Consider the following 17,211-nt stretch of genomic DNA (forward strand, 5'->3'; position numbering starts at 1 on the left):
CCAGCAGTCTCCTTCAGCTCAGTGCCAGGGTTCAGGAGGTCCTGGAAGTTTCCTTGCAAGTCGTCTAGTTGAGGAGTAGCCATTGAGAGAATCCCAGATTCTCAAGCATGATCTCTTAGAGCTTTGTTTTCTGCCCCAGCACCCATGATGTGATTTGAAACAAAACTATGGATTATTGGGCAAAAGCCAGCCTGACTGCTCTGCTTACCAAATACCAATGCCATAATAATGAGTCTGGATTTTTTTCCTTGAGAAATGCTGGGAGCCACAGACCAGTTTTTAGTTGGGAAGTTATGTCATCATACTGACACTATACAGACTACACTGACAACAGTGGAGGACACTTATAAGACAGTTGCAGTAATCGGGGAAGCAGTAATTAAGACATGATTCTAAGACAGCAGAGAGAGCATATGGAATACATTTAAGAGATCATTAGAAAGTATAATCTCAGCTGGGCACGGTAGTTCACCCCTGTAATCCCAGCACTTTGGGAGGCCGAGGCAGGCGGATCCCGAGGTCAGGAGTTTGAGACTAGCCTGGCCAATATGGTGAAACCCTGTCTCTACTAAAAATACAAAAAGTAACTGGGCGTGGTGGAGTGCACCGTACTCCTAGCTATTCTGGAGGCTGAGGCAGAAGAATCGCTTGAACCCAGGAGGCGGGGTTGCAGTGAGCCAAAATCGTGCCACTGCACTGCAGCCTGGGTGACAGAGCGAGACTCCATCTCAAAAAAAAAAAAAAAAAAAGAAAGTAGAATCTCCAGGGCTTGGTGACTGAGTGGATGATGTGAAGAGCACATCATTCACAGAAATATAATGGGATGAAGTGCAGGTTTTCTTTGGGGCTGGAGGTAATAAAAGATAGGAGTTTATTGTTTGGCTGTGTTTGATTTGAGGTGCTTTTGGAACATCTAGTATATTTAATAGACACTTGGAAATAAGTATTTGTGTCAGCAAAGAGGTCTGGGCTGAAAATAGATTTGGGAGTCATCAGGGGAAGCAGTGAATATGATTGAGAGACACAGGGCTATTATGTAGATAAAAGGACTAGGAATAGAGCTGCTTCCTTTAGAATAAATCTGTTATCTGCTCTGTATTATACTTTGCTATCTGGGAATCTGTTCCTCAATGTTTGACTCACAGGTGTATTTTCATTTTTAGCGATTGTACTTTGTAACTGAAAATTTAAAATTTGTTTCTATTATTCAGCATGAGTACAAATTACTAATTATATTTTGAGATAAGTATGGGGTTTCTTGAAAGTACAAATCATATATTTTAATATATCTTTTTAATGTATTTTATATATTTTATTTATAATAAAGTAAAATATAAATACATATTATTTACATATTTTATATCTTAATATATTTCCGTAAATGTTAGATGTTTTCATTTTTCCAATAGCAACTATAACCCTATAACTTTTTGTCTCCATAAAGTTGTTAATTTATTATTTTATCTATATGTTTATTGACTCCATTTAGAATTCATAGTAACTTGCAGTTGGCCTACATTTTTTATAAGCCCTGATAATAAATATTTTAGATACACTCAGATTGTCTTACAAGCCTTATTTTGGGCAGTATATTTGGATAATTGAATGGGTGTTATGGTTAACAGACACCTGTTATGGTTATAATTTGTATTCACTGTAAAGGCTGCTATAGTTAAAATATTGGCTTTAACCTCTGAATGTATTAGCCCTTTATATGTATTATAAAGGTCCATATATCAAAAACCTTTTATGATAATTGCCCATATCCTCTTGCCACTTTTCTTCTCTCATACTCTGACTCACATGCTGTCACCCTCAGAACCCTCCTAAGCCCTTCCAGTTTTCACCCTGTAACTCTGAGTCATTCACTACTTAGTCAGTGCTCCCTTACTACTCATTTGCTTCACTGGTGTAGCACTTACCGTGTGCTTTTAAGATTAAGTGAATATGTGGGTGTGATCTATATTTCTGAATAAATCTAGAAAAGAGGCGGGAGCAGTGGCTCACACCTGTGATCCCAACACTTTGAGAGACTGAGATAGACAGATCACTTGAGCCCAGGAGTTTGAGACCAGCCTGGACAACATGGCAAAACCCTGTCTCTACCAAAAAATACCTCCCCCCGCCGCCGCCAAAAAAAAAAAAAAAAAAGCCAAGCATGATGGTGCACATCTGTGGACCCAGCTACTCAGGAGGCTGAGGCAGGCAGATTAATTGAACTCAGGAGGTCATGGCTGCAGTGAGCCATGATCAGACCACTGCACTCCAGCCTGGGCAACAAAGTGAGATTTAAAAAAAGAATCTGGGAAACTTTTAAAAACAATATAAAATAGTGAAAATCAAGAGTTATGTTTCTTTTATATATAATTTGAAACTTTTTTGCAAACAAATGTTAGATTTTAAAATAATTTATACCCATCCAGTTCTACAATTGAATTGACTCTTCAACTGTTTAAAAATCTGACAATTGGAAAATTATTATACATTATGTCTTCTGACATCCTTAAAAAAGATTGATTTAGACTGAGTTCTGTATTGTAAAATTCTTGACATGAAAGTATGATGAGTATATAAACTACGTTATGGCTATTACTTTACATAAATCCTGAAATCACAGAAACAGTGCACAACAAACCTCATAAACTAAGAATGACATAAGAAAGTGAGTGTTCAGGGTACCACCAGACTCTGCTCCATTGGCATATAATTGATGAACCCTTTTCTGATTTCAGAACTTCTTTACAGTGATCTGCTATTCATGTTTTGGGATTCTGCCAGTGTGTTAACATATATTCTGCACAAATATCTTTATCCCAGTTTTCTGATATTCATAACTAAGGAAACAAGATGCAGATTGGTGCAGTGGATTTTATACTGTAGTCTACTGGTTTCCAAGGAAAGAAAAGTAGGATATAAGATAGAAATTATAAGATACAAAAATGAGAAAAATTTCATGCTTCCAATAAGTTCAGAAGCAATTTTTCCATCCCATTTCAGAGAGATAGCTTAACATATGCTTCTACCCTTTAGAAAGTCTTTCTTTGGTGTTTCATTTTGTTTATTAAATAATCATTACTGATAAAATTTCTTTACAGGCAATCATAATGCCTTATGCATTTCTTTCTCCTTCCTCTGATCTCAGTTTGTGCTGTTCTTCTAAGTGTAAATAATTCCCGTGCTTATTAATTAATTGCACTATAGGATATTTTTAGACTGTACTTAGAAATTTCTTCTTTGGGAGCTAAACTCTTCTGGTACATAAGCTGTAGTGTGAGTATCATTTAGGACTATTTATAAAAACTAACATCTTGAAGTCATTTACCAAATAGTACCCTAGTGACTCAACATTTAATGTCGGCATACTTACTTGCTTTGAGTACTTTTGTCTTGTATTTGGAATAAGGTTGTAAAGCAGTTGGAAAGGAAAGGTGATTTGACATATTTTAGGTAGTAGTCACAATGTCCAGTTATCTGCAGTTTTTTGCTTTGATAAATCAGAACTTTAGGTTAGCTGACTTATTTGTTCCCAGAAAAAGAGTTAAAATCAGTTTAAGATTTTTTATGCTGTAAAAAAAATCTAAAATCATATAATTTTCAAATAAGTTTTAAAATAGACAATATGATAAAGTGGCAAAGAACATGGACTCTGCTTCTGTTCAAATCTGTGAGACTCGGCACCTCAGAGCAGTGTTTTTATCTGTAAAATAGAGTGATAATTGTATTACCACCCAGAAGTTGATGTTAGGATTAAATGAGCTATACAAGAAAATTAACTAGTACAGTACCTTGCACATAGTAAGCACACCATATGTATTAGTAGCAGTGACAGAAGTTCTTATTATTCCTCTTCTATTCAATGTCAAGAGCAGTACCTTGCATACAGGAAGCACTTGGCTTTTTCCTTACTCAACTTGTCCATCTTCTCCTTGTTATTCCTCCCAATGAGGTTATAAGACAGATATAACTGGCTAAATCCTAGCGAGTTTTACCTCAATTTCTGTAACCTCCTTGTAATTTCCCCTCTACCTAATGAAAGTGCCTCAGAGTTTTGCAAAGGATATACAGATGTGTCCATAAGGGCTGAAGTCACAGGCAAAGCTTCTTAGACATTTTCAGTTTATAAAAGAATAAAATATTATCTGTGTTTTTAAACTTTACAGATAACCTATAGAAATGGTTTTCCTGAAGTTAAGCCAAAAAGAAATGGAGCAAGTCAAAATGCCTCCCTTTTCAAAGTATTACCTCCACCCCAATGAAAATAAGTTGAGAAATATATATGAAATTTTTATGAAATAAATATTTATTAATTATATTTAAATTATCAATTACCTAAGCCAGGGCTCCATACATTGTGAGGAGAAGTTCCTTTTCGTTTCTTTAAATGCTTGACATCACAGAGGGATGGCTTACACTGTACTCTCCAATAGTGACAAGACAGGACGATGAGGATGATGCCACTAATAGTGGTGGAGAAGGGCATTGGTGCTCACAATTTGTGTGGAAACTTTCAGATAAAACTGAGATCTCCCAATAGATCTTAATATGCAAGTTTAAGATCCCAAAAATAGGTATGTTATTCATCTTTTTTTAATTTCAGAGAGGAAATTGATTGCTCTACTACTTATATTTGGAATTAAATTTTAATCTTAGTTTAAATACTTGACTAGAACTTCAAATAAAATATTAACATCTTCAGGAACATATCAGTTAATTTTGTAAATCCTTGAGGCTATCATTTTTTAAATGTATAATCTCAAAATCCCCAATTACATGAATTTGTAATGCAGTTGATGACTGTCATGTCAAATGTTCTTAGCCCTCAGGCGAACCACAAATTGAGGATGACATGTTAAAAGAAGAAATGAATGGATTTTCATCCTTTGCAAGGTCACTAGTACCCTCTTCTGAGAGACTACACCTAAGCCTACATAAATCCGATAAAGTCATCACAAATGGTCCTGAGAAGAACTCCAGTTCCTCCCCGTCCAGCGTGGATTATGCAGCCTCCGGGCCCCGGAAACCGGGCTCTGGAACCCTGTATGGCAGAAGGCCCAGAAGCACATTCCCAAATTCCCACCGGTTTCAGTTAGTCATTTCGAAAGCACCCAGTGGGGATCTTTTGGATAAACATGCTGAACTCTTTTCTAACAAACAATTGCCATTCACTCCCCGCACTTTAAAAACAGAAGCAAAATCTTTCCTGTCACAGTATCGCTATTATACACCTGCCAAAAGAAAAAAGGATTTTGCAGATCAACGGATAGAAGCTGAAACCCAGACTGAATTAAGGTATGACACATCAACAACCAATAGTAAATCCTTCAGGAAATTAAATGAAAATTAATGAATTAATATTTCTTGTTTGCTGCTGCCAGCCTTAAGATCTGATAGTGCCCTTTGGATTGGAATGAGATGAATGTGACTTTTCCTTTTCTGTGTATCACTAGAACTATCAGAGTAATTGCTGAAAAATAGCAAAAAAATATTAAACTGGTCAAGTGCCTTATAAGTATGAATTACATATTTTATTGTTTCAAGCATGGTTCAAGAATTGTGTATGTTTTCAAATATTGTACTTTCAGAGAATTCTTAAAATATGTCATCAGACAGCATTTGTGTAAATATGCATATTGATTCATGTTAAAAGTGGCAAAAATATGGACTATAGAGGGAAAGAAACTAACCCTTTATCCATCTACCCCTCTGCTCCATTCCCTGCAGATATTCAGGCCAGTCTTCATAGTAACAACTGCCAAGAATAATTTTAAATTGGGATAATTTCTGGAAATTAAGTATAATTTGCCTCAATAATGTTTTCAAATACAATAGTGTGGGGCACAAGGTGAATGTTCAATAAAAGTTTGCAAAATGACTGAAGAAAAAAACAAATCTTGTCAAGTTTTGAGATTTAGCAGATTTGTATTGTGATTGTTTTTCTAGTATTACATAAACAATTTAACCGGCACTAGGTTTTAGTTGTTTTAGAAAGTGAAAACGATTTAAGATTAGTATTTTTTTTCTTTGGGTATAGGTAAGAGGTACAGTAATATCAGATGAGTCTGCAGATATTTTATCAAATAAAATCAAATAATTCAAAATTATGTATTTTATAAGAACAGATGGATCTCATTCTTTTATGTTTGAGTTTATTTTTTCTAGCCAGTAAACCTTGTTACCACAGTGCTTATATTTTGAAGGATTAACAGTTATTTATTTTAAATTATTACAGCTTTAAATCTGAGTTGGGGACAGCTGAGACTAAAAATGTGACAGAATCAGAAATGAACATAAAGCAGGTAATAAGTATGAAATCTTTTAGTATTGCTACATTTGAATTACAGATATTTTTCTGTAAATAGAATATGTACAGCTATTTAGACTGTGAAGAATAATCTGTTGGTGGCACTTATCATACATGATATAGCCAGTATACAGAAGGTCTGGCTGTTTACAAATGGTTATAGCTCTCTGAATGGCCAGGTGGATCCTGCCAAATCTGGGAAGTCATTTGTTACTAACATCTTTCCTAGATGATTGGTTGGCTGGCTGGACAGATGGAAGGATCAGTAAAATACCTTAAGTATTGTTTACAAAGATGCAGACCTGGATTACTAGAGGAGCCAGCAGAGTAGTGCAGAAGTTGAGTTTTTATCCCTTTTTTTTTTTGGTTAAGAATTGCCACATATTATATGATTGGAAAGTATACATTTTATAAGAATAAGTGGCTGTTATTATGTTTGCCTCTACTTTTTCTAGACCATAAAGCTGTTTATTACAGGGTTTATATTTTGAATTCTTAGCATCATTTCTTTTAAAATATTGCAACTTTGAGTCTGATTTTGAGACAAATTGTTTTATTTTTGGAGTGTCAGTCTTGCACTTGTGTCCTGACTTAAATTTGTTGTTTATAAAAATGGTTTGTCTATTAAAATGTCAAACACAGATCCAGAGATAGAAGAATAAAATATAATCATACTCAACTTCCTCCTTCCCTTCTGAAAATGGGTAGAAGGTGGTCGTTTTCCATCTCAGCCATTAATGCTGTTTGACACAGGGCCCTGCCACTTAAGGTCCAAGGACAAATCACTTATCCTCTGAGAGCTGCATTTCCTCATCTAGAAAAACTGTACTTAACTTGCAGGATTATTAGGAGGAGTAAATGATGTAGGCAAAGTACCTAGCCTGGGCTAGGGCTTAATAGACTAGCTTGAAATTTGGGGAATGAGTTAACTCTGCAGATAACTACATAAACATGAAACAGTATGTATTTACAATCCTGCAAGAAAATGTGTGTCCCCATATTCTACAGTCAGTGCCATCAGTACTTGACTTGAAGAAGCCAGTATTAACTGCAATAGATCTACATTTTAACAGCACCTTTAAAACTGTAAAGCACTGTACATAAATTGTCATGGTAAAGATTAACTCTAACGATGTGAGTAAATGCTTGGCACAGTTTGTGGTGCATAGTAAGGAGTCTATAAAAGTAAGCTGCCATTATTTTTGTTAATATTATTGTTCATGCTGCCAGCGCTACCACTGCTTCTACATATTTGACATGTTGGCATGTAAAACAGATGAGCTATTTGAATTTCTGAATAATGAGACTTTGTTCCCTCAAATTTACTTAAAAGTTGAAAATTTGCTTCATTTTTCCCTTTATATGTTTATTTGTGACAATTTCTTAATGTTATTTAAATGCCACTCATTAAAATACAAGAAATGTCATTTTATCTTTAAGAAAAACATGCTGAATGGATAGAAAAATTATTCTAAAATATTCTTTGTCATACTGTATAATTTTTATCTACTGGATATCTCTGTTCACTTAAAATTTGTTATATTTCTGCTTTCATAATGTATTTTTAAGCAAAAATGAAGTTTTTTTTTATTGCATCCCCAGGCATCTAACTGTGTGACATATGATGCCAAAGAAAAAATAGCCCCTTTACCTTTACAAGGGCATGACTTAACATGGGATGAGATTAAGGATGATGCTCTTCAGCATTCCTCGCCAAGGTACACAGTTCACAGGAGAAATAATTTCAACTGTCTTTAATTGCCTTCTTGTATAACAGACATATAGTGTTTGCCACATAAGTACTATTTAATTGCATGCTGTCATCTATTTTGGTGTGATGTAATTCAATAACAGTTTTAGTTTTACCAAGGAAATTTTACAAATTTAAGTGCTTAGTAAAGGTTTAAATGAGTTAATTTTGCTAATTCATTAGTAAAGGAAAAAGCCACGCCAACTTGTATTATTTGTCATCACTATTCATTAAAAAAATAATTTTCCCCAAGACAAGTCCTCTGACAGTGGTGCTAACCAGTTTACATGCCACAAATAATGCTGAAGAGCTTTACCATTTGAGGAGTCATAATTTGTGATTTTGAATATTCATCATATGCTAGTGCTTGACCTATCTGTGCTATATGAAGACACTATTTATTTATTTATTTATTTATGAGACAGAGTCTCTCTCTGTTGTCCAGGCTGGAGTGCAGTGGTGCGGTCTGAGCTCACTGCAATGGAGACACTCTTTAAAAATTACTCATCATGTTGAGTGATTAAGGAATATTATACATTAATTAGCAGGTAGTAGAAAACCTAAAAGATGCCTTGATAGTTTCAGTTGTCAAATGTATTTCCAGTGTCAGAGAATGGATATGAAATGCGGGGCGGGGAGAGGGGTAGAAGAAAGGAAGGAGTAGAGATTAAAAAGAGGGCAAGAATGAGGTGTTAATGTAGCAGATCACTAGGAAAGTACACACAATGCCCTCAGGCTCCAGCTTCTCCCTCAGGCCTTTGCTAGGGAGATCTCACCTGCTAAGGCCATGGAGAGTTCATTGTTAACTTCCCTGTCTTTGAAATTTCTGGTGTTTCAACACATATAACTTATTATTTATTAATATAAACTGCTCTTGAGCCAGTCTTCACTGAATATTAAGAATGACTTAAGGAAAGGAGTATTTATCTTTTCTAATACTTTCTAAAAGAAGTAAAGTAAAATAGTATAATTGAGTATACCTGAATAAAATTTAGCTTCAAATTAATTATTGGTAACATAACTGAGTAACAAAATTGATCATGATGACCAGCTTTAAAAATACTTCATAGTAATGTATCTATATCTAGCATTATCTGTACATTAACCTTAGTCAAATTGTCGTTGTTTATACTAGAGAAATGCCATAGTGTAGTTTTGAAAAGAATTGTGAATTTATAAGTAGAAGAGTAGTTTAAAAACCTATCTTTGCTGCTTACTAACATTAACCTTGGAAAGTTATACTTAGCCTTTCTGACACTGGGTGAACTCATCAGTAAATAGTAAAAATAATACACAGCCAACATACCTGACTGGGTTGTTTAGAATATTAAATTAGATATGGATATGAGAGTGCTTTAAAAATTGCTGAAAAGTGTAATTACAGGTTGAACATCCCACATTTGAAAATCCGTAAGTCACAATACTCCAGAATCTGACGTGACACCCAAAGGAAATGCTCATTTGCACATTTTGGATTTCAGAGTTTTGGATTGAGATGCTCAACTACTAAGTATATAATGGAAATATTCCAAAATCCAAAATCTGAAACACTTCGGTTCCAAGAGGGATATTCAGTCTGTACTAATATACAATGTTACTGAATACTTATTGTATGCCAACCATTGTTTTGCTCAACTACTTTAACTTCCTCTTTCTAGGGCAGTGTGTCAGTATTCCCTGAAGCCCCCTGCAACTAGTAAAATCTACTCTGAGTAAGATCTTTTTTACCTCTTCATTTTGCATAGTGGAATTAAGAATTAAGAATCATAGAAACTATTATTAAATAAGTCAGGATTGAACAATAATCTCTTTTTTTAAAACTGGCAAGTAATAAATGTACATATTCGTTGGAGTACCTAGTGATGTTTTGATACTTATACTGTACAGTGATTAAAACAGTTTAATTAGTGTATCCATCATCTCAAAGGTTTTATCATTTCTTTGTGTTGGAAACATTGAGTATCCTACTTCTAGCTATTTGAAACTATGTGTTATTGTTAACCATAGTAGTCATCCTGTAGTGGTATATAACACTAGAACTTACTCCGCCTGTCTAGCTATAATTTTGTATCTTGTAACAAATCTCACCTTGTCCCTCACTCCCCTCTACCCTTCCCAGCCTCCAGTATCCTCTGTTCTACTCTCTACTTCTATGAAATCAACTGTTTTTAGCTTCCACATATGAGTGAGAACATGCGGTGTTTAACTTTCTATTGCTGGCTTATTTCACCAGCATCCATCCATGTTCCATCCATGTTGCCACAAATAACATGATTTTATTTGTTTTTATGGCTGAATAGTATTTCATGGTGTATATATACATTTTCTTTATCCATTCATCTGTGAACGCTAATCTGTCTTACAATCAGCTTTGGGATATCAACCATATAATACATGCTAAATTTGAGAAAATGACCTGAATAATTTTCTCAAATTTATTTGAGAAATAATAACTTAACTTTCTGGAGCAATTGTCAATCACGTCGTTTTTATCTCCAGTAGAAGTTTGTCCCTAAGCTAATACCTGATACTTTTTAATAATTAGTATCCATAATTCTTATTTATATGTAAAAATAATAAAATAATAAAGAAGAGTTTTAGAGAAATACAGACTTTTAGTAGTTCAGGATACTCTTTCCAGAGGTTTCTAATCTCAGCAGTTCTTTGCAGATATTTTACTCGTAGATTTTCATGTTGTTTTAATTAAGTTACTTTTTTTAGGGAAAATAATTTATAAAATTTTACTTATTTTCAAATATGCTGTTTTTAAACAAGCGAGACCCTGTGAATCAGTTTGAAAGTGTAACTTTTTATTAAACATTTAGATCTATTATTTGATTTGCTTATTAACTCTTCCCTTATATTTGCTTATTCAGTAATTTAGTTACTTGCTACTTACATTTGGTACTAATTCACTAATTTCAGCTAATTAAAATCAAACATACAATAATATCCTAACTTTCTTATAATAGCTACTAAAATGTAGTTATAGGGAGGTGTGTTCAAGTAGTTAAAAATTACCACAATATTTATGATCACAAATTTTCCTTTGAGATTTTGTCTCCAAACGTTTTGAGAGAAAAAATAAATTTTTCTGCTTAGTGAATTTCTCAACCTTAAGATGAGAAGATGCTGGCCTGGGGCTAGGAGAGGATTTCTTAGTTGAAGCTCCTGCTTCTCTGGACAACTTTCCTTTTCCTTCTTGCAAATGCTTTGCGGAGGGGCTTGCACCTCTGCTGCTGGACCTGGTCAGGAGCCAGAGGAAATTTAAAACATTCCTTGAGAGTGCTTGTTCCCAGTGGATTGCATTTGATTGCCCCTTGTCGTTGGTCTCTTTTTGTGTTGTTTAATTCTGCTTATTTTTTACTGCTATGGATGTTGCAGATATCTTTGAAATTTTACTCTATTAGGTCATTATCTTTAATAAATATTTATCCTTGCATAATTTGAGAAGGTAGACATGTTTGTTTGTAATATTCCCCTTAGTAATATGAGATAGAAGTACATTGGTAATGGTAGAGATAGATATTTCTAATTAGGTACTAATGTTTCTTACAGTTTTCAGAATAAGTAAGCAATAATTTTTATGCTGTATATTGCCTTCCCTTTACAGCGAAGAAGAACTGTTGTATCTGAGTTTCATTGAAGATGTAACAGACGAAATTTTGAAACTTGGTTTATTTTCAAACAGGTTAGTTTTTTTTTAAATTGTGTTATGGCAATTCAGGAGTACGTTAAATATTCTTCATATTTCTTCATATGATGTTAAAATTTTAAAGTTATTTTCCCATACTAGGAAATGAAAAAATATATTGCTTTCTTGGAAACTTATTATTGTAATTGATAGCAAGTTGTAAAGAATGTTTAATTCATACTCTAGGGGAAGTTCATCACTTGGGAGAATTAAAGAATAGAGCTTTTATTCACTTTAATATTATATCCTTTGTATTATAAGTGACTCGTGAAGGAAGATATTTACCACTTATTTGCAAAGCTTCATAATCCCATTTTACTGTCTAAAACTGTCATGAGAATCAAAGGCAAGCATTTTTGGTACAACCATTATTAGTATTAGATCTAGTAAAATGAGAACAAATTAAGAGCTAGGTTTGTGCACCGCAAGTTAAATGAAAAGTTTGGAAAACCAGATTAGCTATTGCATAGCTTAAGGAAACTGTGTGTCCTGAATTTAGCTTGAACATTTATGTATCTAAGATTCTTTGAGCACTGGGCTCTACTTTATGTTATGTAACCTAGGACCCTGTTATGTATACTACTTGCTTTCTCTGTTGTAATAATATGCCAAACATAGACATTTCTAATAAATTATTTCTATCCTTTACATCAAGTTTTTTAAAAAATTAAAGCAAACATTTTCATTATTGGCATAAAAAGGCATATCAAAAAGACCTAAGATTTTTGACATTAATTCTTTTGACTGCTTTCGTTTTAAAAAGTTGGTAAATAATATTCACATAATATGGGTAAAGAGTTTCAGGATACATAATGAAAAGTTTTAGCCATCTGTATCACAGTATGAATATACTTAACACTACTCAATCGTGCACTTAATGGTGAAGATGATAAGTTTTGTTGGTTTTTGCCACCACAAGAAAAAAAATACACATACAAAATCGTATTTATGCTTAAAATTTTGTTTTTATCAAGTGTAAGACTATTTATTACAGCATTTTTATAATAGTACCAAAAACCAGAATCAACCTAAATGTTTAATGGTAAATGTTTGGTTGAATAAACTGTGGGATATATGTGAAATGTAAGGTCTGTTTAGGGATTAAAAATGATGTTGAAGTGAATTTACAGATACAGAAAGATGTTAAAGATATGTGTCGTTGATTAGAAAAAACAAAATACGGCTGGGCACAGTGGCTGACGTCTGTAATCCCAGCACTTTGGGAGTCCGAGGCGGGTGGATCATGAGGTCAGGAGATCGAGGCTATCCTGGCTAACACGGTGAAACCCCGTCTCTATTAAAAACACACAAAAATTTAGCCAGGCCTGGTGGCAGGTGCCAGTAGTCCTAGCTATAGGCTGAGGTAGGAGAATGGCGTGAACCCGAGAGGTGGAGCTTGCGGTGAGCCGAGATCGCGCCTCGACATTATAGCCTGGGCGACAGAGCGAGACTCTGTCTCAGAAAAAATAAAGAAAAAGAAAAAAGAAAAAAACAAGATAGATACCCAAATAGTATGTATCATTTAATTACAATTTGGTAAAGAAATACAAATGAATAGAAAAAATGCCTAGTAGTGAATATTCTAAAATGTTAACAATAGTTGTAAAAAGTAGAATACAGATTTCTTGGGTTTTAAAAAAATTGTGAAATAATTCAGAACTACTAACTCTGAGGTTGGCTCATAACTTCACTGATGCTAGCAAATGATAACAAAGGAAATTAGTTGTTTTTTAAGAAACTGTTGGACATTCCTGTGATAGAGAGGTGAGCATGGTGTTTTAGAATGAAGAAATTATGTGGAGCCAGACACATGTGGGTTAAATTCCCCTAATGGCTTTTGACCTCAGGGGAGAGGAAATTATCATCTTAGAGATGTGGCTTTCTCATCTTTAAAATGGTTTTTACACTATCTTTCCCTCCCTACGTTGGTCAGAATTAGAGGTAAAATGATTATTATGGCTAGCACAGTAGCATTTAATGGAACTTAATAAGTGATAACATTTAAGTTATTATGTGGATTTACCATCAGTGGGAATTTTTAAATTTTTTCATTATTTTTTAAAATTGTGTGACGTACACAGTAGGTGTATATAAGGGTCCATGAGATGTTTTGATATAGGCAAGCATTGTGAAATAAGGACGTCACGGAAAATGGGGTATCCATCCTCTCAAGCATTTATCTTTTGAGTTACAAACAATCTGACTACATTCTTTATTTTAAATGTACAATTAAGTTATTATTGACTGTAGTTACCCTGTGGTGCTATCAAATGATCTTATTGATTCTTTCTATGTTTTTGTACGCATTAACTACCCCTCTTCCCCTGCAGCCCTCCACTACCCTTCCCAGCCTCTGTTAACCATCCTTCTACTCTCTATGTCTGTGAGTTCAATTGTTTTGATTTTCAGATCCCACAAATAAGTGGAGCATGCAATGTTTATCTTTCTGTACCAGGCTTATTTCACTTAACATAATGATCTCCATTTCCATCCATATTGTTGCAGATGACAGGATCCTACTTTTTTTATGACTGAATAGTACTCCATGGTGTATATGTCCTACATTTTTTTATCCATTCATTTGTTAATGGACACTTAGGCTGCTTCCAAATCTTAGCTATTATGAACAGTGCTACAACAAACATAAAAGTGCAGATATCTCTTTGATACCCACTTCCTTCCTTTTGGGATTGCTGGAGCATATGGTAGCTCAATTTCTAGTTTTTTGAGGAACCTCCAAACTGTTCTCCATAGGGGTTGAACTAATAGTTTACATTCTGCTAATAGTGTGTGAGGATTCCCTTTTCTCCACATTGTCACCAGCATTTATTATTGCTTGTTTTTGCATATAAGCCATTTTAACTGCAGTGAGATGATATCTCATTGTGGTTTTGATTTGCATTTCTCTGATGATCAATGATGTGGAACACCTTTTTATATTCCTGTTTACAATTCATATGTCTTTTGAGAATTGTCTATTCAAATCTTTTGCCCATTTTTTGATGGGATTATTAGATTTTTCGCTATAAACCTAATAGTAAATAGTTGTTTGAGCTTCTTATATATTCTGGTTATTAATTCCTTGTCAGAGGGGTAGTTTGCAAATATTTTCTCCCATTCTGTGGATTGTTTCTTCACTTTGTTGGTTATATCCTTTGCTGTGCAGAAGCTTTTTAACTTATGATCCCATTTGTCCATGTTTGCTTTTTTGCCTGTGCTTGTGGGATATTACTCAAGAAGTCTTTGCCAGACTAGTCCCTAGAGATTTTCTCCCAATGTTTTCATTTAGTAGTTCCATAGTTTCAGAACTTATATTTTGGCCTTTAATCTATTTTGATTTGGTTTTTGTATGTGGTGAGAGATAGGGGTCTAGTTTCATTCTTTTGTATATGGGTATCCAGTTTTCCCATCACCATTTATTGAAGAGACTGCCTTTTCCCCAGTGTATGTTCTTGGCAACTTTGTCAAAAATGAGTTCACTGTGGGTGTGTGGATTTGTTTCTGAGTTCTCTATTCTCTTCCATTGGTCTGTGTGTCTGTTTTTATGCCTGACCATGCTGTTTTGGTTACCATAGCTCTGTAGTATAATTTGAAGTCAGGTAATATGATCCCACCAGTTTTGTTCTTTTTACTTAGGATAGCTTTGGCTATTCTGGGTCTTTTGTGGTTTCATATACATTTTAGGATTTTTTTTTCTATTTCTGTGAGTAATGTCACTGGTATTTTGATATGGATTGCATTGACTCTGTAGATTGCTTTGGATGGTGTGGATGTTTTAACAATATTGATTCTTCCAATCCATGAATTTGGAATATTTTTCCTTTTTTTTTTTTTTTTTTGGTGTCCTTTTCCATTTTGTTCATTGGTGTTTTATACTTTAATATAGGATTTTTTAAAAAGTATAATTTAGGAAGGATTATAAAATATCTCTGCAAAAGGCTTTTCTTTAGGGTTTGGTTGTGTGTGTGTGTGTGTGTGTGTGTGTGTGTGTAAAAAGATGGGGGTAGAGAGGCTTTGGGTGTTTGCATATGTCTGTGAGAAAAACAGCTTTTTGGAGGTGGGGTGAGAAAAAGGAGAATTTTATTCAAAGAAATAAAAGTAGCATACAGTCTTTCAGAAACATGTAACTTGAAGCAAATGCACAACGGAAGAACATAGAACAGGAAAGCATTAGTCTTCAGCTTTACAGAGAAAAAGAATAATCTAAAACACATTTTTCAACCTTTATAGTTTCAGTGTTACATGGCTAGTTTATATTTAGATGATTTTCTGATTTTGAGACATTAACATTTTTGTTTATCATTTGTAGGTTTTTAGAACGACTGTTCGAGCGACATATAAAACAAAATAAACATTTGGAGGAGGTTTGTCTTTCCTTATAACTTCATTAGAAAAATTCTAATGTAAAAATAATTTTACAGTTTTTTCATACCTTCAAACAATACATTAAAAGCTTTTTTTTCCCTTGAACTTTTTTGAGGGTGGTGGTGGGAGAAGTGAAAGGAAAAGTATTAATCCTGTGAGATTTGCAGCACTGCAGTCAAAATTTAATTTGACTCAATTAATGTAATTATTCTCATCTTTTCTTAATCCTAGGAAAAAATGCGCCACCTGCTGCATGTCCTGAAGGTAGACTTAGGCTGCACATCGGAGGAAAACTCGGTAAAGCAAAATGATGTTGATATGTTGAATTTATTTGATTTTAAAAAGGCTGGGAGTTCAGAACCAAATGAATTAAAACATGAAAGTGAAGTAACTATTCAGCAGGAACGTCAAGAATACCAAAAGGCTTTGAATATGTTATCGTCTGCACCAAAAGATGAGAACGAGATATTCTCTTCACCAACTGAATTTTTCATGCCTCTTTATAAATCAAAGCATTCAGAAGGGGTTATAATTCAACAGGTGAATGATGAAACGAATCTTGAACCTTCAACTTTGGATGAAAATAATCCAAGTATTTCAGACAGTTTAACAGATCAGGAAACTTCTGTGAATGTCATTGAAGGTGACAGTGACCCTGAAAAGGTTGAGATTTCAAATGGATTATGCAGTCTTAACACATCACTCTCCCAGTCTGTTCAGTTCTCCAGTGTCAAAGGTGACAATAATCATGACATGGAATTATCAACTCTTAAAATCATGGAAATGAGCATTGAGGACTGCCCTTTGGATGTTTAATCTTCATTAATAAATACCTCAAATGGCCAGTAACTTAATATTACTTTTCTTCCTTTTTTAAAGTGTGTGTATAAGATTTCTGTGTTAGTTTTCTGTGCTGCAATAATAAGTTACCAGAAACCTAGTGGCCTAACATGCCACACGTTTATTTATCCCACAGTTTCTGCGGATCAGGAGTGTAGGCACAGCTTAGTTGGGTCCTCTGCCCTGGGTCTCACAAGGCTACCCCACAATCAAGGCAGTGACTAGGGCTGTGTTCTCATTTAGAGGCTTGTTGGCAGAATT

The 17,211-nt window shown here is 34.3% G+C and overlaps 1 protein-coding gene across 3 annotated transcripts in view; it reads left to right on the forward strand.

Moving 5' to 3' along the window:
• Positions 1-16,961, forward strand: part of SPATA7 (spermatogenesis associated 7) — a 67,200-nt gene extending 50,239 nt beyond the window's left edge. For all 3 annotated transcript variants that reach the window (XM_011974288.1, XM_011974289.1, XM_011974286.1), the window contains 7 exons: positions 4,817-5,289; positions 6,230-6,296; positions 7,904-8,019; positions 9,710-9,763; positions 11,665-11,742; positions 16,055-16,109; positions 16,342-16,961. In XM_011974288.1, coding sequence (XP_011829678.1) covers positions 4,817-5,289; positions 6,230-6,296; positions 7,904-8,019; positions 9,710-9,763; positions 11,665-11,742; positions 16,055-16,109; positions 16,342-16,926 — 1,428 coding nt within the window. In that variant the 3' untranslated portion in view covers positions 16,927-16,961. The remainder of the gene's footprint in view (positions 1-4,816; positions 5,290-6,229; positions 6,297-7,903; positions 8,020-9,709; positions 9,764-11,664; positions 11,743-16,054; positions 16,110-16,341) is intronic.
• Positions 16,962-17,211: the final 250 nt, after the last annotated feature.

The sequence above is a fragment of the Mandrillus leucophaeus genome, unplaced genomic scaffold (genome assembly GCF_000951045.1).
Source record: "Mandrillus leucophaeus isolate KB7577 unplaced genomic scaffold, Mleu.le_1.0 Scaffold144, whole genome shotgun sequence".
Taxonomy (NCBI): Eukaryota; Metazoa; Chordata; class Mammalia; order Primates; family Cercopithecidae; genus Mandrillus; species Mandrillus leucophaeus.